The 25870-nt window shown below is 40.2% G+C and overlaps 2 protein-coding genes across 3 annotated transcripts; one reads left to right on the plus strand and one right to left on the minus strand.

Moving 5' to 3' along the window:
- Positions 1–313: 313 nt before the first annotated feature.
- On the minus strand, positions 314–5275 carry odf3l2a (outer dense fiber of sperm tails 3-like 2a). The gene is made up of 5 exons (XM_086094885.1): positions 2501–5275; positions 2057–2167; positions 1282–1404; positions 1057–1198; positions 314–867 (listed from the first exon to the last, which is right to left on the minus strand). Exons 1-5 carry the CDS (start codon positions 2547–2549, stop codon positions 522–524), a joined length of 771 nt encoding a protein of 256 aa, XP_085951011.1. The 5' UTR covers positions 2550–5275; the 3' UTR covers positions 314–521.
- Positions 5276–9291: 4016 nt separating this feature from the next.
- crlf1a (cytokine receptor-like factor 1a) lies at positions 9292–25502 on the plus strand. 2 transcript variants are annotated; one of them, XM_086095754.1, is made up of 9 exons: positions 9292–9598; positions 11932–12210; positions 14620–14749; positions 16181–16350; positions 19922–20079; positions 22197–22271; positions 22563–22656; positions 23507–23695; positions 23778–25502. In XM_086095754.1, the coding sequence occupies exons 1-9, from the start codon at positions 9526–9528 to the stop codon at positions 23792–23794; spliced, it is 1185 nt and encodes a 394-aa protein (XP_085951880.1). In that variant the 5' UTR covers positions 9292–9525; the 3' UTR covers positions 23795–25502. The 2 variants fall into 2 exon arrangements, with proteins under 2 accessions (XP_085951880.1, XP_085951879.1); XM_086095753.1 differs by having other exon boundaries at positions 23507–23691.
- The last annotated feature ends 368 nt before the right edge of the window (positions 25503–25870 follow it).

The raw sequence follows: 25870 nt of genomic DNA on the forward strand, positions 1-25870 counted from the left end.
GCAAAAAGAAGAGAATGTTTTCTAAAAAGTATTTTGTGTAAGTTTGTATCAGAAAATAAATCAATTTCATTTTATTGATTTCTGAGAGAGAAAAAATATTACAATAATATAATAATATTCTGAAAAACAAGAAAAAAATATATTTTATTTCTCCAAAAACAATATATGTTAGCATCATCGTTGCCAGAAAAAAAGTTTTTACAACAAAAAAACACCTTATTAAAAAACGTTTTTTTCTCTCAACAAAACAAAAAAAAAGAAAAATGGGGAAAAAAATGTTGGTGCTTATTGAGCAACTTTTTTTTTTTAAGTATTTTCAAACAAAAACATTTTTATTTAACAATAAATCAATGTAACAGTTTTAGATTTTCAAAATCACGTCTGAACCCGTGGGCAGTATTTATTTTGAAATGACTTGGTCAGAACCATCAAAAAGCCCAAAAACGGGTCACAATACCGCAACCAAGCTCGTGATAGCCAAATACTTTTGTCATGTAATGATGCTGTAAGACACTGGCTGGTCAGTGGGAAAAGTCCAGCACAAGCGGCGTGACAAACTCTGAGTGACGGATCCCCATGGTGAAGGACGGGGCCCTGTGAAGGTGCACCCCGGAACGCTCCGGGCGATAGGCACCTGGGCCCGGGGTGGCCGAGGGGTAGGTGGGCCTTTTGGTCCGGCTCTGCATGGAGAAGGAGGGCTGGCGTTGGAGGTAGACATCCGGATCGGTGCTGTTGTACCTGCTGGGCCCGGGGCTCTGGGCAAGGTCCATGGAGGGGCCGCCCACCTTCCGGCGGGCCGACATGCTGTAACTGACGCCGGACGGCTTGTTGGGCACCTGATTGCCCAACAGCTTGGGGAGCATGTAGCTGTTAAAGTCATAAATATATCAAATGTCGGGAATACATAAAAAATATTAAACATAGAAAATAATTGTATCATTTCATAGTTTTAAAATAACGCTTTTTAAAGAGCAATATTTGGAATAACTCACATTTATGATCATTTAGCTTAACTCGTCCGGTCTACTAATGTTAGCTATGACTAAGCGCCCTCACCTGTTGGGTGCTGGTACTGCATCCACAGAGCGATAGCGTGTGCGGGTTCCGATCGTGTAGGCTGGCGTTCTGCGCTGAGCGTAAAGAGGCGGAGCCTTCTCTGGGCTGTAAGCCCCCGGTCCCGGAGTCTGGAACTTGTCACCTACGACCCCCCCCCCCCAAAAAAAAAAAAAAAGTGTAGCTTATTGAATTGGTTACAAATTTTTGACATTTTCCTACATTTACCTTTGCTACCAATGCGCTTCCCTGGGCCCAACATGGAGTAAGAGGGCGTGTCCATTCGGCCAAAGCGCGTCATATTGGCGCCGACGTGGTATCTTGGTCCTGGGCTGGAGTCCACAGAGATCACTATAAATTGAAATGGGAATTAAACTTCGTGAAAATGAATGAAATGTTCTTTTGGGACGTGCACGTCGTGTTCTGGATCCTTTTTCAGAGCCTATTAAAGGTTCAAAAGTTTTTGAAAATGTGCATAATGTTAAACATGACTCGGCGTCTTTCGCGGATGTAATGCTTTTCGGATGATAACATTAACATGAGCTTTGTTAGGGTAGCCGTAGTTTCACAATTTAAAATGCAACGCTACAGTTTTGCTGAAAATCAAATATGAAAATGAAATCTCACCAAATTAAGCGCTCGTCAATCTTCGGCCATCTTGGTTGACAGTTCAACAGTGCCACACAAACAATGCACTCGCGCGGATCTCGTACAAAACTTAGCATGACTTGACATCTTTGAAATGTTCTGTCACGTAACACTTAAAAAAAAAAAACACATATCATGTAGTGACATCAAAAAACACCCACAAGGATTAAAAAAATAACAATAAGCATTTTTACTACAGTGAAATTAGCTTGTTTTCAGGGAAGATTGATCTCATGCAGTTTGTTTGCTAGCATTAAGCTAAGCGGACTCCTAAAGAAAATCCGTTTTCTTTTAATTAAATACACAGCCTACAATTCACCACACACACGGCTTTGTTGGTTTTCTCGGAACTTACTGGTGCTGCTCATGCGGGTGCGGAAGGAGTACGCGGGGCCACTGGACTTGGTGACATCGTGGTTGACGTAGCCCACTGTTGGCGGCAGAGCGTAGCATCCTGGGCCCGGTCCTGATCGGGATGATGATCATTTAAAGGTACGATAACGCACGCACACGCGCGCGCGCGTATACGACTCGCAAAGCGTTAGCGATGCCCTCCGTTAGCTACATTAGCTACTTGTTAGCAACAAGTTCAGAGAAGGTCAAATGACCACCTGGGGAGGTATAATACAATCACATGGATATATTGCTCGTTCAGCTGCGCTCTCAGGTCAGTACGGCATTAATATTAGTCGTTCTAGGCAGAGGATAAAGAACATATAACTGTGAGAAATACTGCTAGCATACAGAAACGCGAAGCTAAATTGATGTCGAGTCATCCGTATCTTTATTATGTACTGACCTCTCTCTTTAGCGGAAATCGGGGGCCGTCTCTTCGCCACCTCCTCCATTTTCTGACCACGTCTTCTTCTTCTTCTTCGGGACACCTGCTTTCCTTTTATAGCCTCCGCCGAGCGCGCGCTGAATTATTCACCAGTATAGGTATGACGTAACCTAAGCTATTGTCCACCTCAAAGTCAATGTTTTGACTTTTTAAAGAATGCGCAACAGTGCCACGAATCACGTTTGAAATCGTGAAAACAACGATCACGCCCTGCGTAGCCTTCGGGTTCCGATTTTGCATTTTTGTGTTGTGTGGTGTAACTAACAACATCTCAGTGCACACGCTATTAAACATTTAAACTCAACTTAGGCTCGTCTTGTGTTGCAGGCTTTGACGCAACGCTAAGCAAAGCTTGAAATATTCCTTTGGTTGAATACGTATGTGTATTTAAAAGAAAATGTTGCCTAGTTTTAATCAATGTTTTCTTTTTTTATTCAAGCAATTTGGGGCGGATTTTTTTCTTCTTCTTTTAACTAGGCTGTGTTTATCTTTTCCCTCAAAATAGTATTATATTTAATATGAATAAGGAAGGGGTCAGAAAATTTGTATTTTCTTTCAAAAATAAATAATTTGAAAATTAACATAATAGGTAGACTCGAAGTATGCCAAAGGTTTGAAGGGTAATTAAATCACACATGGGTGAGTACCAATACCAGTGAGTGAGTGAGTGAGTGAGTGGGTGAGTGAGTGAATAACAGAGAGAGAGTGAGTAAGTCAGTGAGTAAGAGTGAGAGAGTTAGTGAGTGAGTGAAAGACTGAGAGAGAGAGTGGGTGAAAGAGTGAGTGAATGTGAGAGAGAGTGAGTGACTGATTGAGAGAGCAAGAGAAAGAAAGAGATAGAGTGAGAGAGTGGGTGAAAGAGTGAGAGAGTGGGTGAGTGAGTAAATGAGAGCGAGAGAGTGAGTGAGTGAGTGAGTGGGTGAGTGGGTGAATAACAGAGAGAGAGTGAGTAAGTCAGTGAGTAAGAGTGAGAGAGTTAGTGAGTGAGTGAAAGACTGAGAGAGAGAGAGTGTGAGAGTGATGGAGAGAGAGTGGGTGAAAGAGTGAGTGAATGTGAGAGAGAGTGAGTGACCGATTGAGAGAGCGAGAGAAAGAAAGAGATAGAGTGAGAGAGTGTGTGAAAGAGTGAGTGAGTGAGTAAATGAGAGCGAGAGAGTGAGTGAGTGAGTGAGTGAGTGAGTGGGTGAGTGAGTGAGTGAATAACAAAGAGAGAGTGAGTAAGTCAGTGAGTGAGAGTGAGAGAGTTAGTGAGTGAGTGAAAGACTGAGAGAGAGTGTGAGAGTGAGTGAGAGAGAGTGGGTGAAAGAGTGAGTGAATGTGAGAGAGAGTGAGTGACTGATTGAGAGAGCGAGAGAAAGAAAGAGATAGAGTGAGAGAGTGGGTGAAAGAGTGAGAAAGTGGGTGAGTGAGTAAATGAGAGCGAGAGAGTGAGTGAGTGAGTGGGTGAGTGGGTGAATAACAGAGAGAGAGTGAGTAAGTCAGTGAGTAAGAGTGAGAGAGTTAGTGAGTGAGTGAAAGACTGAGAGAGAGAGAGAGAGTGTGAGTGACGGAGAGAGAGTGGGTGAAAGAGTGAGTGAATGTGAGAGAGTGAGTGACTGATTGAGAGAGCGAGAGAAAGAAAGAGATAGAGTGAGAGAGTGTGTGAAAGAGTGAGTGAGTGAGTAAATGAGAGTGAGAGAGTGAGTGAGTGAGTGAGTGAGTGGGTGAGTGAGTGAATAACAAAGAGAGAGTGAGTAAGTCAGTGAGTAAGAGTGAGAGAGTTAGTGAGTGAGTGAAAGACTGAGAGAGAGTGTGAGAGAGAGTGGGTGAAAGAGTGAGTGAATGTGAGAGAGAGCGAGAGAAAGAAAGAGATAGAGTGAGAGAGTGGGTGAAAGAGTGAGTTAGTGAGTAAATAAGAGAGAGAGAGAGTGAGTGAGTATATGAGAGCGAGAGAGTGAGTGAGTGAATGAGAGAGAGAGTGGGTGAAAGAGTGAGTGAGTGAGTAAATGACAGAGAAAGAGAGAGAGAGAGAGAGAGATTGAATGAGTAAGTGAGTGTGAGAGAGAGAGAGGGTGAAAGAGTGAGTGAGTAAATGAGAGCGAGAGAGTGAGTGAGTGAATGAGTGAGTGAGAGAGAGAGTGAGAGAGAGCGTGTGAGTGAGTGAGAGAGAGAAAGTGGGTGAAAGAGTGAGTGAGTTAGTGAGTGAGTGAGTGAGTGAGTGAGTGTGAGTGAGTAAGTGACTGAGAGAGAGCGAGAGAAAGAAAGAGAGCGAGTGAGAGAGTGGGTGAAAGAGTGAGTGAGTGAGTAAATGAGAGCGAGAGAGTGAATGGATTAGAGAGAGAGAGAGAGAGAGAGAGAGAGCGAATGTTGACGTACATCTGTCATGCATTATTGAGGCGAATGCCAGCGTTTGCTATCCTGGCTTTAGAAAATATGTGAGTGAGGGGGCTCCTCAAATCACTCGGTCCTCCTCTTCCTCTCATTCTCTGCTTTTGGCAGATCAACACACACGCACACACGCACGCACACACAGAGTGGCGGCCATGGCTTGTGGCAATGTAACAAGGCACCGATGTTCTCTTCAAACAAACTCTTCCTTCCAATCAAGCTGAGCTCAGCGGAGGCCTCGCGGCCATCTGCCAGGAAAGCAAACCATCCCTCGCTTGATTGGCCCCTTGGTCGCAACCCCTGAACCCCGTCCGTCCGACCGTCCGTCCGTCCTTCTGTCTGTCACCCGTCCTTTTTGTCACGTTCCCGCTGGCTCCCCGAGTCTCCCGCTGAAACAAAGGGAACATTCATAATTTATAAACAATACGCAAGACATTCAATTGCTTCGCTTGGCCAGCCTGTAAACACGCAATCAATGTCAATACAGTGGAACGTCAAATGAGGCTATTACCACTAAATAGTCCCAAATGTTCCAAGAATAAGATCATATTTTTCTCTATCTATGGTCTTCGTTCATTTGCATTAGCCTAAGTCAGTTTATTCATGTATTATTTTTAAAAATGAGGACGTTACATGAGAATTAAGTCAGATTTAACGTTATTTTTTGACAATCAAGTTAATATGAGATAAAAGTTAATAAAGATCAGAAAGTTAGTTCATAATGTTTTGTTTTTGAATAATAAATGAGGTCTACTGTCCTCTCTTTATTTATTTATTTATTTATTATTAACTGAATTAATTTTGGTCTAAATCTCCAGTATATTTGGTTTAACTGAAATTTCACTCACAACCACAAGATGGCGGCACGCCTAGTTGGAAACTGTACATTTGAAAGAAGAACAACAACACACCGAAAAATTCTGTATTTCACCACAGACGAGTTTTTGTTGACATTTACTGAATGTCATCTCCTGTAATGCTTTTTAAAACAGAGAGCAATCGCTCTGGGTTCATTTTACGGCGAGAAAAAAACGCACAAATTTATGAAAAATAAACTTCCAGATTTGTGACCTTATAAAGCGGCAAATTTGCGAGTAAAAATGAGTCACAAATTTACGGGATATAAACTCGCAAGAACCGATTACTGGCATTTCCCAATTTTTTTTGGTACTTTTTGTTTTCTTCAATACATTTATAGTGATTAAAAATTTGACATGCATTTTTGCTATTTGTTGGGCCAACACGGATCCCCCGTGAGTAGTTTAAAATGTATTTATGTTGGCATTCTGGTTTTATAAAGTGTAATATTAAAGTTTGCTATTTTTCCTCATTTATTTTAGGAACAGATATGTCCCTTTTAGTTTTTTTTTTTTTTAACAACAACAGGCAAGAAAGTTGAAATGTGACCTTGACAGTACAGTTACTAAAGGTTTTGTGATGGAGACCGTTCAGTCGAGCAGATTTGCATCACGTGATGACTGACAGCTGACGTGTGAGCTGGTCGCTGATGTGTGCTTTTGCACTCGGGCGTGCGGCGTGGCTGAACTTGGGAGTGTGACGAATGCGCAGACATGCGGTGAACATTCGGACCATCGCCAAGAGGTGTCGGCAAATCTCTCCACATTCACGCTTGGTGAGGATTTCAAGCATTAAAAAGAAAACACGTTATGAAAAAAATGTATTCTTTCTTACAATTTTTGTATGCAAAATGGTGGGTTTTTGGAATGCCCACCCATCAAAACAACAAAGTCAACCTTAAATGAAGCCAGACGGACGACTAGGGTGGGTTAATTCAATTTTTGACATTTTGCAGGAGGGTGATTTCATCTTTTATGGCTGTAATAGGTATAAGTATATCTTGTCCTACTTGGAAAGCCTATACTGGGGGAATTCCAGTCGCAAAGCCGCAGACATGCCCACGTCAAAATTTAGCAATAATAAGTTTGATAATAATATGGACTGAGGTCAAGCTGCATTTTACAATATAAAAAAATGTGCAGAATTTCACAATTTATTTAATGTTAAAGATTAGATAGCTCTTAATATGAAAAGAAAAATGCACTGGTACCTGTCACCAATGTCTTACAAATGCAATTATGCCATCTAGTGGCAGAAAAATGACCCCAACACAAATCAATATCCCACAATTATTATGAAATTACTGTATCAATGACTAAAATATATTTCTATTAGTTTAATTTGTTTCCACTTTTATTTAACAAGAGTATACAAACTTCTATTTTACATTTTATTGTTCATTTAGAACAGATGAAATTTGTGATTAATCGTGAGTTAACTGTTGAAGTCAGGCGATTAATTACGATTGAAAAATGTAATCGCCTGACAACCCTAATATATATAAATATAAATATATATAAATATATATATATATATATATATATAAATATATATATATATAAATATATATATATATATATATATATAAATAAATATATATATATATATATATATATATATAAATAAATATATATATATAAAAAGCAGAAATTCATGTGATAAGCCAGCATACAGTATATCTTGAATTTTTTATTGTTCTATATTAAAAAAAAATAATCATGTGCAGGAAACCATAGATGATTGACGATATTTTTTTTTTTCAACAATCAGCCTTCCACATTTTTGGGTCTAAATTTGGCCATCATTACGCAGCCAGTTTCTTGTGTCAATTTATTCCAGAAGCCAGGAGACATTATGGAGATTTTCCCGAAAATGATCACAAAGCACAATCCTAGTAAATCCATTGTGGACCATCCAGGTCACACACACTACACTTCCCGGGCTCCCAGTCAAGATACATTTCCAGGGAACGAAAACAACCAAAAAATGTTGTGGGTGGGCCTCTTTCGGGCACAGCTCAGGAGTAGCTTTTGGGAATGTGTTGGCTTCTCTTCACAATCGGATGATGAAATAATCCTTCACGACTCGCTTTGTGATAACACCTGAGCGGGGCAGACGAACGTGTGACTAATGTTTGACTAACAAGTTAATGCTGGCTCGTATCTCGTGAGTCACGTGATGTTCCGGGCACTGCGAGGGGCCTCCATACACTGCGACCTTTGGCTGACACGCTCTCCAGAAGGGACTCTCTTGTTCCCGCCTGCCGTTCCCGCTTCAGTCCCCTTGTCACCGTCCAGGAAGTGTGGAAGGAATTTCACCATGAACACATTGTCATTCATGCCGTCAGTGCCCATCCGCACTTACTTGGAACAGGATGATACTTCATTTTTATTGAGGGGGGGGGGGGGGGCATACTTATTATATGTACCAGAGGGTTAGGGTAATTTAAGTGTAGCCGTTTTATACATTTTTACGCTATGTAATTCCCTGGGCATCCAATCAGTCAGCTTGTCCGTTGCACTTTGATTGCTGAATGCATAAAATTGAATTTGGAATCACTACTTCCACCTGTAGCCGAAAATGGAACTGCACACTCCCTTCGTCACATCCGCAGACAGAGGGTGGGAAATTCAAACCCAAATCCAGTCTGAAAATTATTGGCCAAATCAGAAAATGTTTGAGTCATAAATGGTCAAATAAACAGACTATTGTAAAGATATTTTGGGGTAAATTCCTCCATAGAGCAGCTTTAAGGCCGATACCAGCCACCAATACCTAAGGCAAAACAAATCTAACATTGATTACATCCTCCTCGCCTGTAGTTGGCGATAGACTGCGGCCATTTGGCACGTTGGTGAATAATCCTTTATCAGAAGGATCATTGTGTTAAATGCAATTTTATATATCAAAAATAATAATTATTAATTAATAATATATCGATAGTCTGAATCAGCGAGTCCTCAAGTGTGAATACATAGCTTATAGCTTATAAATATATAAATACATTTTTTTAAACATGTATTTTTAATTTAACTTAATTTCTAATCTTTTTTTTCATATTTATGATTTTTTAAAAGGACAACAAAAAAAAGTTAAAATATCGTATTTTATTTAAGTGTTATTGTCATGATTATTATATTATTGTTATTTTATTTTAAAAACTCTTTAACTTCTCAATACATTATGATTATAATATATTTATTCATAAGAAATTATTATTATTGTTATTATTAGATAAATTATAATTTTTCAGGCAAATAATCAACAGCAATATTTTAGAAGTACTTTACATACTTGTTAGTTGTCACGTCTCACATTGCGACCAATTATGAGGTGCGTAAAACTGCACGCAATACTGATTGTTACATCCCGACAAAGTGACGTCATGGTTTTTCTTTCGTTGGAACTTGAGCGTGTCCCGGGTGGGAATGTTTGAGGTGAAAGTGGGGATGAGGAGGGAGGAAGGGAGGAAGAGGGGAAATGAGACAAGGGGAAGAGAAGGAGGAGGTGGTGGAGGAGGCGGGGCTACAAAGTATGAACTTGTGTATGATTTAAGCTGCAGGAGGAGGAAGAAGTAGCAAGAAGACGAGCGGACGAGCTAACCGGACGTGTTTCTAAGCCGCCTTTCACGTTTCTCTTTCTTTCTTCAATCCACATTTTGTGCGCAAAGCGGAGTTGCGCGCGCAAAACGCGTCGAGCGAAGGAGCCCTCCAAAGCAAAAGGAGAAACGAAGCAGAAAGGGAGGCACGACAGTGGTCATGGATACGTGCTCGCGGATTCTCCTGCTGCTCCTGCTGCTGCACTCCGCTGCCGTCTTGTCCCTGTCCACGCGTAAGTCAAGTCACACATGCGCAAAAGACAGCTTTTTGTTTTGTTTTTTTGCGCAAATGTCTTATTACGTATGGCAATGCCGACTTTCATGCGTGGAACGAAAAGATCATCAAAGAGCAACTTCAGGGGGCTTCTCACGAGAGTGACACCCCCAAATTGTCTACTTTGGCACCCCTTGGGGACATTATGTATCTTTAGATTCATTAATGTTCCCCCAGAACCGGCCCATTGGGGACATTTTGTGTTGTGTCCGGCTCTACCACTATACACCCATTTGGGGGGTTGCAGGGGCTTGTTGTTATTTAGGGATGGGCGAGTACGGATACCAGGTATCGTAATGGGCTGATACCAACTTTATTCAAAGGTATCGGGTACTCGTTCAAAAAGAATGAATCTTTCAAGTGAACGTGACTGATTGGATCACTTTCTTTAGGCGATTCGCTTTGGGCGGGGAGCAAAAACGGAAATTCTGAATTAGATGCTGATGCGAATGAGAACGAAAGGGTCAACTTGGAAGTCAATAGGAAATAATTTCACACTTAAATTCACTTTTAATGGCGTCATCGTATAAATTATTATGACAATTGTATAATGGCACATGGCAGCAAAAAAAAAAAAAAAATGAGACGCCGGGACGGGACCTACCTAATATCGTCTCAGTTGTTTATTTTTATTTCCCATCTCCAAAATATTATTTTTGGCAAAGAATAATTCAGGTTTATATCTAGCCTCTCATTGGCTTATATATATATGCGCAGCTACTGCACGGCTGACTTTCAACAAGTCTGCAGTCGATAATTCCTTTAACACATGAGGGCTTGTGGTGGTGGTTTGGGGGGGGGGGGGGGGGCAAAACAGTGACATCATTAGCTCGGGTCTCCGAGAATGTTCACGACAGTAACGTTAATAAATCAACGTTATGTGTGTTTCCTGGCTTAAGTGGCTGGATGAGGTTTTTTTTTCTTTTATGGGTAGCAGCACTAAAGCTTTAAAGGGCGCTATAAAAAGGAAAAAGAGGGAATACAATAGACCTCCATCATCAAGCGCTTCCTGTTGTTTATGACAAGGGGGCTAATTGCTCGTTACTGTCATATGAATGATTGTAACTTTTTCTGCGCTTGACAATTAAAGGGGGAAAGGAAGTTTTGTGTTGTTGGAGGTGATAAATGGATGTTTTTTGATTTAGTGTAAACACGTTTTTAGATTTACGTTAATACATTACGTTTATAGCATCGCTGTCCTATGAAAATCATATATCTCAAGTTTGTTGTTTTCTCACGATAAAAAATAAACTATTTTTTGTGTGCATATAAATTAAACAGAATATTTTGGGATGCATGTTTTTGCTGCAGCGTAGAACAGACTTAAATGGCCTGTACTGTATCTCCAAATTTTGTGAAATTCTCCTACCCCCTTATTTTTAAATTAAAAAAAACAAGCATAATCATATTTCCATGTTTCAGATCAACTTTTCTATCCATACTTACTGATGCAGCATGTGTAACTGCCACATGGTCAATTTTTGTGTAGATTGTTTTCTTTGCTTTTGGGTGCACGTCGCCACCCACACCAGAGAGGGCGCTGTAAGGTGCATGTGTGTATGTCAGTGGGTAGAGGAAGAGAGGAGCGTGAGAATCATCACAGCAATATTAAGTTTGTAAGCGAGAAATAGAAGAACGTTTTAAGACAGAAGAAAGGAAAATAAGTATTCACAGCCAACGAGGTTAGTTTATGTTGTGTCTGTCAACACATTTGTGTAAGTTAAGTCAAAGTTGTCTTAATTTCTTTTATGCAAATTTTTGTGCTTCCATGTGAGTTTTTGCTCTAGTTTTCACGGTGGGTTTATTGTTTTTGGCAAGAAGCAATAAATTCAGCAGTCAAAAGAAAAAACACTGTCTGTGGCTATTATGTGCAATCTTCCAAATCAAAACATGCATCTCTTATTTATATGTATCTAATAAAACACATAGAATATGAAAAGAGTTAACACCACTTGGGTCAATTTGACTCAAATGTTTTGGGTTAAACGAATAACCCAAAAGAAAACTTATTCCAAATTGGCAGTACAGAAAATTGAAAATATGAACAAATTATGACTGTCAGAAAATAGGCAAAAATGTTGATCATTGTTTTCCAAAGTAAAGCAAATATCTTATTTTGATTCAACCCAACGATAGTCAGTCCAATTTGATGGAGGACTACAGAAATTGTAATATTTACTGTTGAAAAGCGGGCATTCGACAACTCTAAACTATTGATTCATTTGATAATGGATTAGTTGTCGATTAATCGTTGCACATCTTTCACCAACCTTCCATCATTTCATCCCCCAGATGTGGCAGTGGTCTACCCCCAGGACCCCGTCCTCCGCGTGGGCTCCAACCTGACGGCCGGTTGCTGGGTGCAACCGGACTCCGGCGTCCACGCCAGTTCGCTGTACTGGACGCTCAACGGCCAGCGGCTTCCCGCCTCCTCGTACCGAACGCTGAGCCCCAGCAACCTCAGCGTGACACTCAGCGGGCTTAACGCCTCGCGACAGACATCCGGCGACAATCTGGTGTGCCACAACCACAAGGGACACATCCTGGCCGGCTCCTGCATCTACGTCGGAAGTACGTTGAATTATTATTATTTTTTGGTCAACATTGCGATTTATTTTGTGAGGGTCTTATGTTTTTTTTTTTTTAACAAACACAAGTAATAAATTAATCTGCATAACAATAGATCTCCCCAAAAAATAATATTTTTGTAATGGAAGTTGCGGACGTGAGTGAGAGGAGTGTAAAGGAAGTGGGAATACGAAGAAGGAAGCAGTGGGATTTTTTTTTTGTTTTTGTTTTTTTAAGGGTCTCTCCATACACTTGTGGCCGTAATTTAAGTTTTAGTACGAGGGCCTCCACTAGTGTGTGTGTCGCTTTGAGTGCCTGTGTGGTCCATTACGCGCACTATCACTCATGGGGCATCACGCTGACACACACACATACTTTTGCGCACACACACACACACACACACACACGCACGCACACAGTCGTCATACAAGCAGTAAACACTTTTTACGGCGCTCCTGTCAATACGAGGGAAAACCAAGCCTTAAATTCCTCCTCTGCTGAAAATTTTTCTTTTGCCTCCTCCGTTGGCTCTTTGACTGCCATTGTGCAAAATGATGTTAATGTGCTTTGACACCCAAAAGCTCCCCTATCTCATTTAAATTTGACTCTGTGGATTGTTTCCAGTGTCTACATTTGGCTATCATCAATAAGTGGCCATTGTGTGCAGGGCTGGTTAGTATCCTACTGAAATATCCAATAGTATTAAATAATGAGTATTTCGATTTTTTGCTTGGTTGGCAAACAATTGATACATAAGAGAAAATACTAATACAATTTTCACTTAATAACTATCAATTGTTATTTTTAAGTAACTCAATTGACTAATTTCAGGCTAAATTATGTGTGAACAAGCATTTTTATTGGCTCTGTGTATTATTTCTAACTGTTCACTGTAGGGCCCGACCGATATGCATTTTTTGAGGCCGATACAATACCAATTTTTGGCAGAAAAAAAAATACAGATTAGATTTTATAAAAATATATATTTAATGCATACAATTATTATTTAAATCTAACTTGAAAGGATAATGACAAAATAAAACAATAATAAAGTGAAATAAGAATAAACTAAAATAATAGCGATTGAAAAAACAGCAAGAACAAAGTGTCTGTTCCTGTGTTTTGGCCTCTTGGGGGCAATGTGGTGCCGTGCATTAAAGCTGTACACATTTGAAGTGAGTACAGAAGAAAGTTGCGATTAAATTCTATTAAAATGACTCGTTTTTCATACATTGGGAAGAATTTGTGCCTTTGCGTTGTGTTATCTTACCTGTGGGTATGTGTTCCCACAGCATTTGTGTGTGAATATTCGTTATTTGAAGGAAAAACACTCCCGAAGTATATGCTAACTTCCTGTTAGCATTTGAATGGGCGCATTAGCGCGAGGATAGCAATGTTTTAAAAACAAAGCACGTTTGGTATTTAAATATTGAGCGATATAATTCTTATCATCGTGTGTTTAGTTTTACAGTTAACTCCAACTGGGTTGTCATTAAACGGCTTAAGGCACGCTTGGGGGACAACAGAATTACCAGAATAACATACTCTACACACTTGCAAGCAAAATGGTGCATTCAGGGTACTTTCACAGCGTCGGAAACTTCTGTTTTCTTCGATGATAACGTTTTAAGGGGAAAGTAATCGGCCATTATTATTATTATTTTTGCGGGAAATGCTTTGTTTGTGTTTTATTAGTATTAGTTTTGTTAATATATGGAGCATTTGTCAAGCGCAAGATTTAAAAAAAATGCTATTATGTATTATGTAATAACAAACAACAATTCTGAAGGATTGTAGGACTTTTTCTCTGTACAGCAAATACAAAAAAACAACTTAAAACTCATGTATTTTTTCACTGCAATTGTAGTTTTTTTTTAAAGCTTTCTAGATTTTAGTTTGTTTGATTAACGACAATTTTAGTTTTAGTTATTCAGTTTAACGCAACCTTGCTTTACACACATGTAGCAGCACGGACATATTGTATGTTCTCTCTGCTCTGTCGAAACGGCAAATATTCTTGCAGCTTAGTAGGGCACCTTCTCTGCCTCTTACACTTTTTTTATATACAGTAGTGGTAAGAACTCACGCTTGTTTTTGCCGCAAAAAAACACTTTGTAAGTAAAGCCATCAGATGAAAACGAAGCGACACACACACACACACACACGCGCAGCATCGATCCTAATCTCTCTGTATGGTGACGGTGTTCAGAACCTTGTGTTCTCGGAGATTTGTGGCGGTGGGGGGGTTGTTGGCAAGGGCTCTGAAATCTGATTACAATTGTACGAGCGCACGCCACACAAACAGGCACCATCACCAAATAAAGTCAAAAAGAGGTTGAAAAAACATCCCTCCAAAGAAATAGCGTTTTTTTTTCTTCTTCACCTTCTCTTCCATTGCGTGTGTTCCCACAGTGCCTCCGGAGAAGCCTCTCAATTTGACGTGCTGGTCTCGGAACACCAAAGACCTGACGTGCAGCTGGACGCCGGGAGGGAAGGGGGAGACCAGCATTAGCACCCAGTACTTGCTCAAGTACAAGCTCAGGTGTGTGCACACTTCCAAAAAACACATGTGTAATGTGGTGGTGGTGGTAACGCAACTCACTTTGTAATGAGCAGCAAATTGGCAGAATTTTTCCAAAAAGAGGCTACAAACTGCTTAATGCCGCTCCAGTTGAGGATTACTGTCAGACTTGACATGAAACACGGAGAATTACACATTGTGTACTGTATAACAACCACACAATGTTGCCTTAAGAGTGGCACACTAGCTTAATGCTAATGCTAACGCAAAACAGCGCTGGGCACTCATTTGAAATTTAGCCATGATTTCGATTTTGTCACGTCACGATCATAAACATGATTATAAGGTGAGAAAAATGAAGTTCTCGCCGTTGTTAAAACACAAAAAAAGAGCCGAATACATTCAAGTTAGTTTTAGAAAGAGTGCCAGTGCTCATGCTAGCAGAAAATGCTAATGAAAAATAGCATTCAGTGTCGGTACCAGATGTGATCGGGCTGCCAGATCGTATCGGGTCGCCAACGAACACGTCACGCTTCAGGATTGGCTGGAAATTATCCAGTTGACGTCAAACATTAGAAAGAAATGTTAAAGATGTGATTTAAATAACAAAATGCACGGACTGAAATTGTAAAAACGTAAGTACACCTAAGAATATAAAAGCAAGATATATTGAATAAATAATAAAATAGATTGAATAAATAATACACAAATGAATTGCCTGAGATGTGACAAATATTGTCAGATTAGATTGCTAACGTGTTCTTATTAACATTATGATGTATTGTGATTTGTGAACAGCTAAAAAAAGAAACCAAACCGAAGTGAACACTACTGAATCGCGCATTTCGTTTGAACTGACATAATCGGCAAGCTCGACGGCGCTTCAATCTATTTTTTCATTTCTTCAATCTTAAAGTATCCTGCTTTTATATTCTTAGGTTTATTTACCTTTTGACAATTTCAGTCCACACATTTTGTTGTTTAAATGACATATTTAATATTCTCTCATCAATGTTTTGATGCCAACCCGATTTTTTTTGTCAAATAACTTTATTGAACAATTGTAAACGGATACTCTCCAGCCAATCCTGTAACGTGACAATTCTACATGGTATGACACGAAATACGGTACCCGAGGTCCCAGCTAAGCCGAGAAAATCTCAAGACGTGTGAGAATAAAAACACAACAAAAATAAGTCCAAATAAATATGGCAAAGGGATGCATAAAGTTCTATGTCATTAAAAAAACCTTTTACCCAAAGACTTTGCGATGGCGAGTCAACAGCATTTACAAGCTTCAAACATGAAATGAAGCCATTTAAAATCCCCCAAATAGAGGAAGTTGACGTGAGGCGCAGCGTCCTGAGGGGTTACATTTCTGGATTGGCGGTGCGTGTAAATTAAGAGCCTTGTAAAAAGCGGGCGAGTCATCGCTGTCGCTATGCCCTGCAGGTGGTACGGCAAGGAGAAGGAGTGCGAAGACTACACTCACGCTCAGCCGTATTCATGCAGCATCACTCGCGACCTGCACCTCTTCACCCCTTATGAGATCTGGGTGGAGGCGTCCAACCGGCTGGGCCACGCCGCTTCCGACGTCATCATGTTGGATATTCTTGATGTGGGTAAGTGCGGACGCTAAGACGACCTCTGTCTGACCTCCTCTTGCGGCTTCGACGGGTGTCGGCCATGCCCCGGGGCTGGTAAAAGAGGCTTCAAAAGCATGTGAACCCAATCCAATTTTTTCTCACTTTAATTATTTTTTCCGTACAATAGCCTGTGTGTGTGTTTTTTTTTTTTAAATACAGTAAAACTCATTTAAAAAGTGAAACGCAACAACAGACACCGCCAAAACTCTATGGCCAAGTAATCTCATTTGGACACGCATTATTCTGTGAAATTTGCCGTTTTGCGATCATAAAAAGGATGTGTGGCATCTGGAACCGCAGCAAGATTCCCAACATGTTGTATGTATTATACTATTGAAATGATCCAAGTTTTTTTTTTTTGTCTTGTGTAGCATGCATGGCTTTCAATTGTGCGGCTCAGTTTTATTTAATCTGTGCTGTCAGGATGTTAGCACGCTAAGGTGCTTACAGACCTCTCTTTAATTGACTTAAATTACGAGTGATACATTAAAAAAATGATAATCATAATCATAAATCGAAAGACATAACTTTTAACCAAGGAGCGTTTACTTTTTTTGTGTTGAGTGTTAGCTCTTTCACACGAGCAAATAGCTAAGCAGTTTGGGACCTCTTTTGTCATTGAATTGACTAAAAGAAAGATAATCGCAGGTTACATTTGATACCATATGGAAGTTTATGTCTTAATACCCGAATATAACTTTTGCCACGAAAGATATAAGCAGTTAGTTTTTTTGTATTTAATCGTAAACTAATCTACGCTAGCAAGTTGCTAACTAGCTTGTGACCCCATCACGTCGACCAATTCAAGGAAAAATGTTCAGTTCTTTGTACATGCAGCCCTCAAAGAACATTTCCCTCAGCAACATGAAATTCTGTGGACGTGTCCATCATGTAGATTAGAACCACAAAAATGTTTTGACAAGCAATTTCAAATTTGGTTTGAAGTGAATGATTTAGGCTCGTTTGACTGAGTAGTACCTTAGCTAGATTAAAAAATATATTAAAAAAAAATCAGCCCCCAAAGCCAAGTTTCAAGTAATACTATAAAATTGTGTAGCTTTTTCCATCATGAGTGGGCTCACAAAAAAGTCTCAAGATGTTAGAGCGAAACAGATGGAGAAGTTCGCCATTTTGTTTTGAAGTGGCAATTTCGGCCTTTTTCAGGGATACTTCAAAGAAGAACTTAGCCAACACTTTTATGTCCATACACAGTATTTTGAGCGTCGAAGAAGATACGCCGAGGAAGAATAACAGTGGACTTGTCGACATTCCTACTTTTTAATCCAGAATTCTTGAAGCGCTTAAGCTCTTTCAGGCTTTTTGATAGGAAGGGAGCGATGTTACCTTTTAAAGTATTGTTTCACACGCTGTTGGCCAGCTCGCTTGGTGAATCCTCCAGGAGACCACCATCTCGCGTTGAAAACAAACGTCCATCGTTCTGCAAACCTTTCGCGCACACCTGTATACGTCCCGAGGCGAGGGCGTCGTCCTGTCAAGCGAATAGAAAAGGGGCATGCGCTTTGATCCACACTTGCTTTTGTTTCCTTCGGGTTGCCCCGGACGCTGCTTTGGCTTCGCGTCGAAACAAGCGAAACTGCGTCATAGCTGTGAGTCACGCGTGTCCACGGGCGGGAAACACCTCCATCGCAGATTGCCGCATTCCACAGTCGGGGAGGGTGGGGGGTCATTCCTTGATGGCGCCGACGAGCCCGACCTGATTTTAGTGCCGACAAAGTGAAAAAAAGATGGTAAGGTTCAACGAACAGGCAAATACGGGGATGATGAACCGTGCACATGCGCGGGGGTTTACTGCACATGTCAGATCTCCATACTTGCATGGACGCAAATAGGTGGTGGTTTTCTGAATTGGATTTGGTTTCAGTCTTTTCACTTTGTTTTAGCATCATATTTTTGCTTTCTTTAAATCCAAGGCAATCCCACTCAAATATTTTGTGTCAACTTCCATTAAGGCTTTCTCATCCGCCCCCCTCCCGGAGCTTGTAGTGTTCGGTCTGACAAGACCAACAACTGAAAACGACATTGACGCCATCTCGGTCAAAACCCCAAACAAACGGCGGCGGGGGAGGTGAAAAAAAAAACCCAACCGCAAAAAACCCCACTGAGATGTGGAAAGCAGTGTTTTGCGTATAGAGACATCAGGCCCACCACTCGGAATTGACTTGATTTCTCCGGCCGCCAACGTAAACGTTGCAGCGAGAGAGAAGCTATTATCGGTCCAGCTTGATGCGGAACATCTGTGACCTGACAATAGAACATCAGCACCATCTTGTAGGGAAGACGTCAACGTGTTAATTACTACACGCGTACAAAGCGGCCGTACAGGCTACATTCTTTCGGAATGACTATTTCCGCTTTCGAGGCGCCGATGTAAACAGTAAAAATGTGTAGTAGCAAATTGTTTTGAATGTCTAGTAAGTCGACAAGCAATGGGTTTTCTTATTTGGTGATGAAAATCATTATACTACGATGGCAACGCTGATCTTAAGAAATTCGATTTTACCAAATAAAATATCCTTAGAATTTACCTTTATTATTAATCATTTGAACCATTATGTGTTTTCTTTGAACCATCAACAATTTGTTTTTGGTCTTAAATTTGAATTTACTTTATGAATACAATTTTAGTAGAGTCAAAATACAGAATTATTATTATATATTTTTTTATATGTTTGTGATTTTACCCCCTTTCCATAAATTGTTTTTATAAGAAAATTTATACAAAAAGAAAAATCTGTTTGATTAGAATATACGTTTTTTTCTTAATTTTCTGTGAGCAGGTAATGTTTGTGACTGAGCAATTGTGCTGTAGAGTAAGGCATTTCTATTTTTTTCAGGACTAATTCTAATCTCCCCCCCCCCAAAACCTAACTAGCCATTTCAATGAGAAAAAAAATGTACACAAAAAAAGAAGCTATTTTTCGTGAATAATTTTGTAATCTTATGAACAATTTTAGCATTTTTCAGAATAAATAAATAACAATTTTAATAAGAAAAAGACAAATCACAATTCTACAAAAATACTTTATGATTAATTCTGACTCCCCCCCCACACACACACAAAACTAACTCGCAATTTTATGAGGGGGAATTTTTTTTAATTTCCTTAGTAGCAACCGTAATTTTCTGAGAAGTGAGAAGTATTTTTGCAATTTTCAGATTTTATATTTGTAATGACAAAAAACCCCAACAATTGTACAAAAAGTAAATCATCACAAAATAAATATTTTGCTGTTTTTGAAAGAAGCTGCAATTGAAATTCTTTGCTATTTTATTAGAAGTAAAATCTGAAAGTTGTGATAAAGATGGGCAATTCTACAGCACATTTATTATATTATGATTAAAAAGTTAGCAATTTTGTGAGAATTAACGTTAATGAAAGGGCCTTCAAATTGTTTTTAGAATTATGATATTTATAAGATGTTTGCATCTCCCTTGTTTTTAAAGGACAAACAACCTTTGACAATTGAGAGCATTTCACTAGATAACGTTGACGTCAGTCTCTGCTCTTGTGGTCTTCCTCTTCCAGTAACTACGGACCCTCCGTCAGGGGTGACGGTGAGTCGCGTGGGGCAGTTGGAGGACCAGCTGAGCGTTCGCTGGGAGGCCCCGCCGGCACTCAAGGATTTCCTGTTCCAGGCCAAGTACCAGATTCGCTACAGACTGGAGGACAGCCAAGACTGGAAGGTAAAGCGCAGCGCCAGACAGTGGCTGTTAACCTGGAATCCGGATCTTGGTCAAATGTAGTAAAAAATCTATGGATACATTGCTACCAAGTTATCATTTTTATTATTATTTTTGTTATTAGGACCTGAACGATTAATATGCTAGTGAATTTAATTGGTCAATATAAGCTCAACCCCATTATTATTATTTTTTTTACATTAATATATTCTATGCAGCCTCACTGATCTAAATATGGTATTCTGGTTAATGTCCAGCCGTTTTAATCCATCTCAGGGGGCGGCCATTTTGCCACTTGCTGTCGACTGGAGATGACATCAATGTTGCTCAGATCTCAGGTAACAACCAATCACAGCTCAGCTTCAGAAAACTGGTGCGCTGTGACGCCTGAGCCCTGAGCAACTGTGATGTCATCTTCAGTCGACAGCAAGTGGCAAAATGGCCGCCCCCTGAGATGGATAAAAACATGTCATGTTTAGACTAGTGAGGTCACATATAACATATTATTGTCAGGAAATGTTTCAGATTGACTTCCACTTTAAACACTCACAATGGTTTTAATTTTAGTTTTGTTAATTAAAAAAAAAAAAACTATAATCACCTTGTTGTGAACTTGGAGTCATTATCTCTACAGTGTACCACAACTGGACTGCATTCCCGAGTTGCTATTATTATTCCATATCTGCTCTTTTGAAGTCTTCTATCGCCAGATGTGAACTTTATCCGGTCTTTGGACTAGAATTTTTATGAGCTGTCCCATTCAAATCCTTAATGAATGAAAAGCGGAGCGTGTCACACATGGATGGCATTCATCACTTTATTAGCTCATCATCTTCCGAGTTTACCTCCGTTCACCTCTTTAATGAATGAACAATACAACGTAAACACTCGGCCCTGCCGAGCGATTAGCGGTGAGGTCATCAAAGCGGCTTCACGTGGACGTCAGCCAAGCAAGTCTTTGCTTGTTGAGTGGAAAAAGAGGGCGAGGCGGGCGAGAGCCAGACCCGAGACGCGACGTTCCCGCCGGGCCGGCAAATGGAGGGACTAATGGCTTCAGTATGGCCACGTTGTGTTTTGTAGCCGCAAGATTACTCATGCTGTTTGTTCATTGTCCTTTAAAAGGCCTGGCACATGAGTGTCAAAACATTTGCACGCACGTGTGTGTGAGAGCGAGTGAATTTGAGAGAGTGAGAGCCTGTGTGTGTGTTTGTTTGAGAGGGAGCGAGAGAGAGAAAGAGAGAGTTTGTGTGTATTGTGTGAGAATATGTTAATGAGAGAGAGGGTGTGTGATAGTCTGCTGTGCTTCTTCCTAATGTGAGAGTATGTGTATGTCTGTGTATTAGAGAGAGAGAGAGGGAGAGAGAGAGAGAGAGGCAGGTTGTGTGAGACAGCGTGTGTGTATGTGTTTGTATGGGAGTGTGTGTATGTGTGTGCGAAAGCAAGAGTGTTTCTTTTTGTGTATTAATGTGAGAGTATGTATGAGAGAGGTTGTGTAGAGAGAGAGAGTGTGTGTGTGTGAGTATTTGTGTATTTTGTGAGCGTGCGTTATGAGAGAGAATGTGTGAGAGTGTATATATATGTGAGAGAGCAAGTGTTATGTGTATTAATGTGAGAGTATGTGTGTATGAGAGAGAGTGTGTGTGTGCTTGTGTGTGTCTGTGTGTGTATACGTAGGAAAGAGCGAGCGTGTGAGTGTGCATTTATGTATTTGTGTGAGAGTATGTGTGTGTGAATGAGAGAGAGAGGGTGTGAGAGTTTGTTGTGCTTCTGTCCGTGTGTGGGTACGTATGCATGTGTGAGAGCGCAAGTTTGTTTGTGTCTAATGTGTGAGAGTATGTATGTATCTGTGCAAGAGTGTTTGTGTGAGAGACAGAGAGCGTGTGTAAAAGGGAGATGATGTAAAAGGATTAATCGTATGCAATTGTATAGTGAGAGAGAGTGAGAATCTGCATGTGTGCGAGAGTTGGCGGCTAATAAACAGCAGACCGCTTTGAGATGTTTCCATAAACACACTTTACACACGGTGTTCAAACATATTTGCGGCGGGCGGGAAGCCCGATTGAAGCTTTGTGAGTTTGTTTTGTTTGCTCTCCTCACGAGCCTTTTGGCTCACTTTGCAGGTGATGGATGACGTCGGCAACCAGACGTCTTGCAGGCTGGCGGGACTCAGACCTGGAACTGTGTATTTTGTGCAGGTGCGTTGTCTTGTTGTTGTCGCTCCTATGTTTCCTATCTACATATTCATATCTCTTGTAATGACGTTAATGAATTATATTGTTATGTTGTCTTTCTATTTCATACTGCCCCCAGTGGCCAAGGTGGGTGAGGGCTTGTAAAGGATGAATGGCTTTGCACTTCAACATGGAAAAGATGATTTGAGATATGATCGATTTGCGTTACGACATGGACAAAAGAAGCTCTCATATCGAGGCACCACTGTAATTAGTCTTTTTTTATTTTTTTATTGTCATTTTGTCGACCACCAGGTGCGATGTAACCCGGTGGGCATCTACGGTTCCCGCAAAGCTGGAATCTGGAGTGAGTGGAGTCATCCCACCGCTGCGTCCACGCCGCACAGTGGTGAGCGCTGCACACGCACACACACACACACACACACACACACACACACACACACACACACACACACACACACACACACACACACACACACACACACACACACACACACACACAGTTGAGTTTACATGTCTAGTGGGGACATCTCATTGACATAATGCATTTCCTAGCCCCTCCCCCTAACCCCAACCATCAAAAATGATTGCCTGCCCCAATTCCTTACCCTAACCTCAACCATAACCCAATTCAAACCTAAACTGTAAAACCAAGTTTTTACCCCCAAAAAGAGGTTTGGACTCATGGGGACCACCAAAATGTTCCCACAAGGACACATGATAGTAAAAACCCAGAAAATGGCCCCCATTATATGATATAAACCCACACACACACACACACACACACACACACACACACACACACACACACACACACACACACACACACACACACTTTCATATCTGCTCAGATTGAACATTTTTTTTATTAAGTGTAATTCCATCAATACTTTTTTAAATAAGTTTTACTTCTTTTTTCCTGGAAAATAATGAAAGCAAAACAATATTTTTAAAAAATGGAGGGGAAAAAAATCTACTAATATACGAATTTTCTGCGTAAATGCATCTAATGTAGTTTTAAGTTGTAATATCACCATTCACCACTAGTTGCACTTGCACTGGGTCATATATAGATACTAGATAAATACTAGCAACTTTTTGCATATTTTGAAAGATATACAGCACAAACAACCTCATTTTGAGGGTTATTTTATATATTTAAAAAAAAACTGAATGTAGAATGAATGTCAATGACATCACAATTCCATCTTTTTTTGTGTTGTGTTTTTGCCGCGCAGAACGCGCGGCGTCAGGCTCGTGCGACCCCAAGTCGAGCGGCGACTCCAACTCCACGCTGCGGCGCGAGCTGAAGCAGTTCTTCGGCTGGGCGCGCAAACACGCCTACGGCTGCAGCAGCATGTCCATGAAGCACTACGACCAGTGGCGGGTGCTCATGCAGAAGTCGCACAAAGCACGCAACCAGGTAGGTAAGCATCACCGCACACGCCATCACGCACACGCGCACGCAGCCAAGCATAATGAGTAACAGATTGCGTCTTGTTCATTTAGGTTCTCGAAGGGGATAAATCGTAGCACATGCCCAGTGGAAAAAACAACACAGAACGATGGGAATGACAAGCAGAGGATGGTCGTAAAAATTAGAAAGACTTTTTTCTTGTTTTTTTTGCGGCCAGATGACATCTGGGGATGTTGCTTATTCGTCCGTTAAAGGCCTCTTTTTGCAGTCGGGACATCTTTGACACACAAAGTAGGGATAGACCGATAATCGGCCGATATTCAGCATTTTATCAATATCGACATCGGCCTTTTTTTGTTTTGTTTTGATGGCCGATGAATTAAAAACAGTTATTTTTGCTCCGACTGGCGCTTTTCTCGGTCGGTGGCTGTTGACTCCCTGCAGCATTGGCCCCGCCCACAGCACCATCTGATTGGTTGCCCGTGCAGTGCTAACAGCCAATAAGCAGCAAAAGCTCGGCTCTTCTCTCGACGCTCACATGCAGAAGAGCATCGAATGCAAACGGGCCACCGGTTCAGTTAAAAAGGTAACTTAAAATGTCTACCATTTGTATTGAATAAAGTTGCCGCTGCTAGTTGACAATGCGTTAGCTCGCGATTTAGCGTCTATTTGGGAGTTAGCGTGCTGGCTAATGCATAGCCCTTGAGCTAACCGCTAGCTCGCGAATTAGCGGCTATTTTGGAGTTAACAGTTAGCCCGCAAGATTATATGGCTAAAAATTTTGACACCAACTTTTTCTTCTTTTTTTCTGCAAATGAATAATTGGCTCCCATCATCGGTTATCGGCCTCCTTGACTACTGATATTCGGTATCGGTATCGGCCCTGAAAAAAGCTTATCGGTCTATCTCTTAACACAAAGGAACTTCAGTGAAACGGTTCGACATTTGCAAATGGGCATATTGGAAGATTTTTGGGGAGGATCTATTCTATGCTATTTGCTGTTTATGTGCCCAGGCCAAAGCCGTGTCTTATACAACGTGTCTTATACAAAAACAAAAAATCCAATTCATCACAAATGATACTTTTGACTAGTAGTTGAATAAATACTAAATTTTGAAATCAATAAATAATAATTGTATTAACCGTGATTTCAATCTCAATCAAATCTTGATTCTTTCTTCCATAATCGTCCAGCCCTACCTTGGCATGCAAAACTTCCACATACCTGTACTTCTTTGACACCAATATTGCTATATTAATGGATTTGTTAGTTGTGTCCTATTTCTTTAGGTGGACAACTTTGGTCATTTCAGAAAGAGCGCTAAAACTGCAAATAGGGGAGTGAATAGCCATGCGGGGAATTAGTGTACACTGCACGGTTCAAATGCACAAATTCAGTCTGTTAGATTTTTGTCCTTTTTTTTTCTTTGACTGTATCACCTCTTTACAGTGAGTAAATGAGTGTGTTTCAATGATGTTAAGTTTACACTGATGAGGTGGAAATGTGCCTGGTTCCGTTATGAAGATATCAAACTGACCCATATGCCAATATTCACCCCCCCACAAAAAAAAAATGCATTGTTACTTGAACCATGCAGCGCAAATCCAGCCATCATGATCACGCAGTGTTTCTAATAAGCGAGTTAAAAAGTGCCAAAGGGTTTTTGTGTGTGTTTTTTGTTGTTGCCAGACATCTCTTGCATCGCCTTTATTTTTGTACTGAATCATAGCAGCATATTTAAGAGTGTGTAAAGTTATGTGTTTTATTTTTTAAGTTATGTTTTAGCTAGTGAATAAATATTATTGACTGACTGAACATCGTTGACCGTTGGCTGTGTTTGTGTCAGTGCAGAAATAGTCATACACAATAAATAGCTCATCACAAGTTCTGAAATATCAATCATGAATGATACAAATTGAATGAATACAAGTGTATTACAATATAGAAAATATTTATATATATTTAAAACTAAGCAAAATAAACAATAAAAACCTTCCAAATGAATCATTCTAAAATTATTTATATAAAAACAAATACTAAAACTATCAGCAAAAATAAATAAATAGTATAGCTAATAAAATAAGGATAACATGACAAAAAAACTAAAAATAAATCTAACAGTAAACGCAAAACTGGTAAACAATTTATCTTTCTATCTGGTTTATTTATTTATTTATTTATTT

This window comes from Leptonotus elevatus, chromosome 14, assembly GCF_054856555.1.
Source record: "Leptonotus elevatus isolate MCC_2025b chromosome 14, RoL_Lele_1.0, whole genome shotgun sequence".
Taxonomy (NCBI): Eukaryota; Metazoa; Chordata; class Actinopteri; order Syngnathiformes; family Syngnathidae; genus Leptonotus; species Leptonotus elevatus.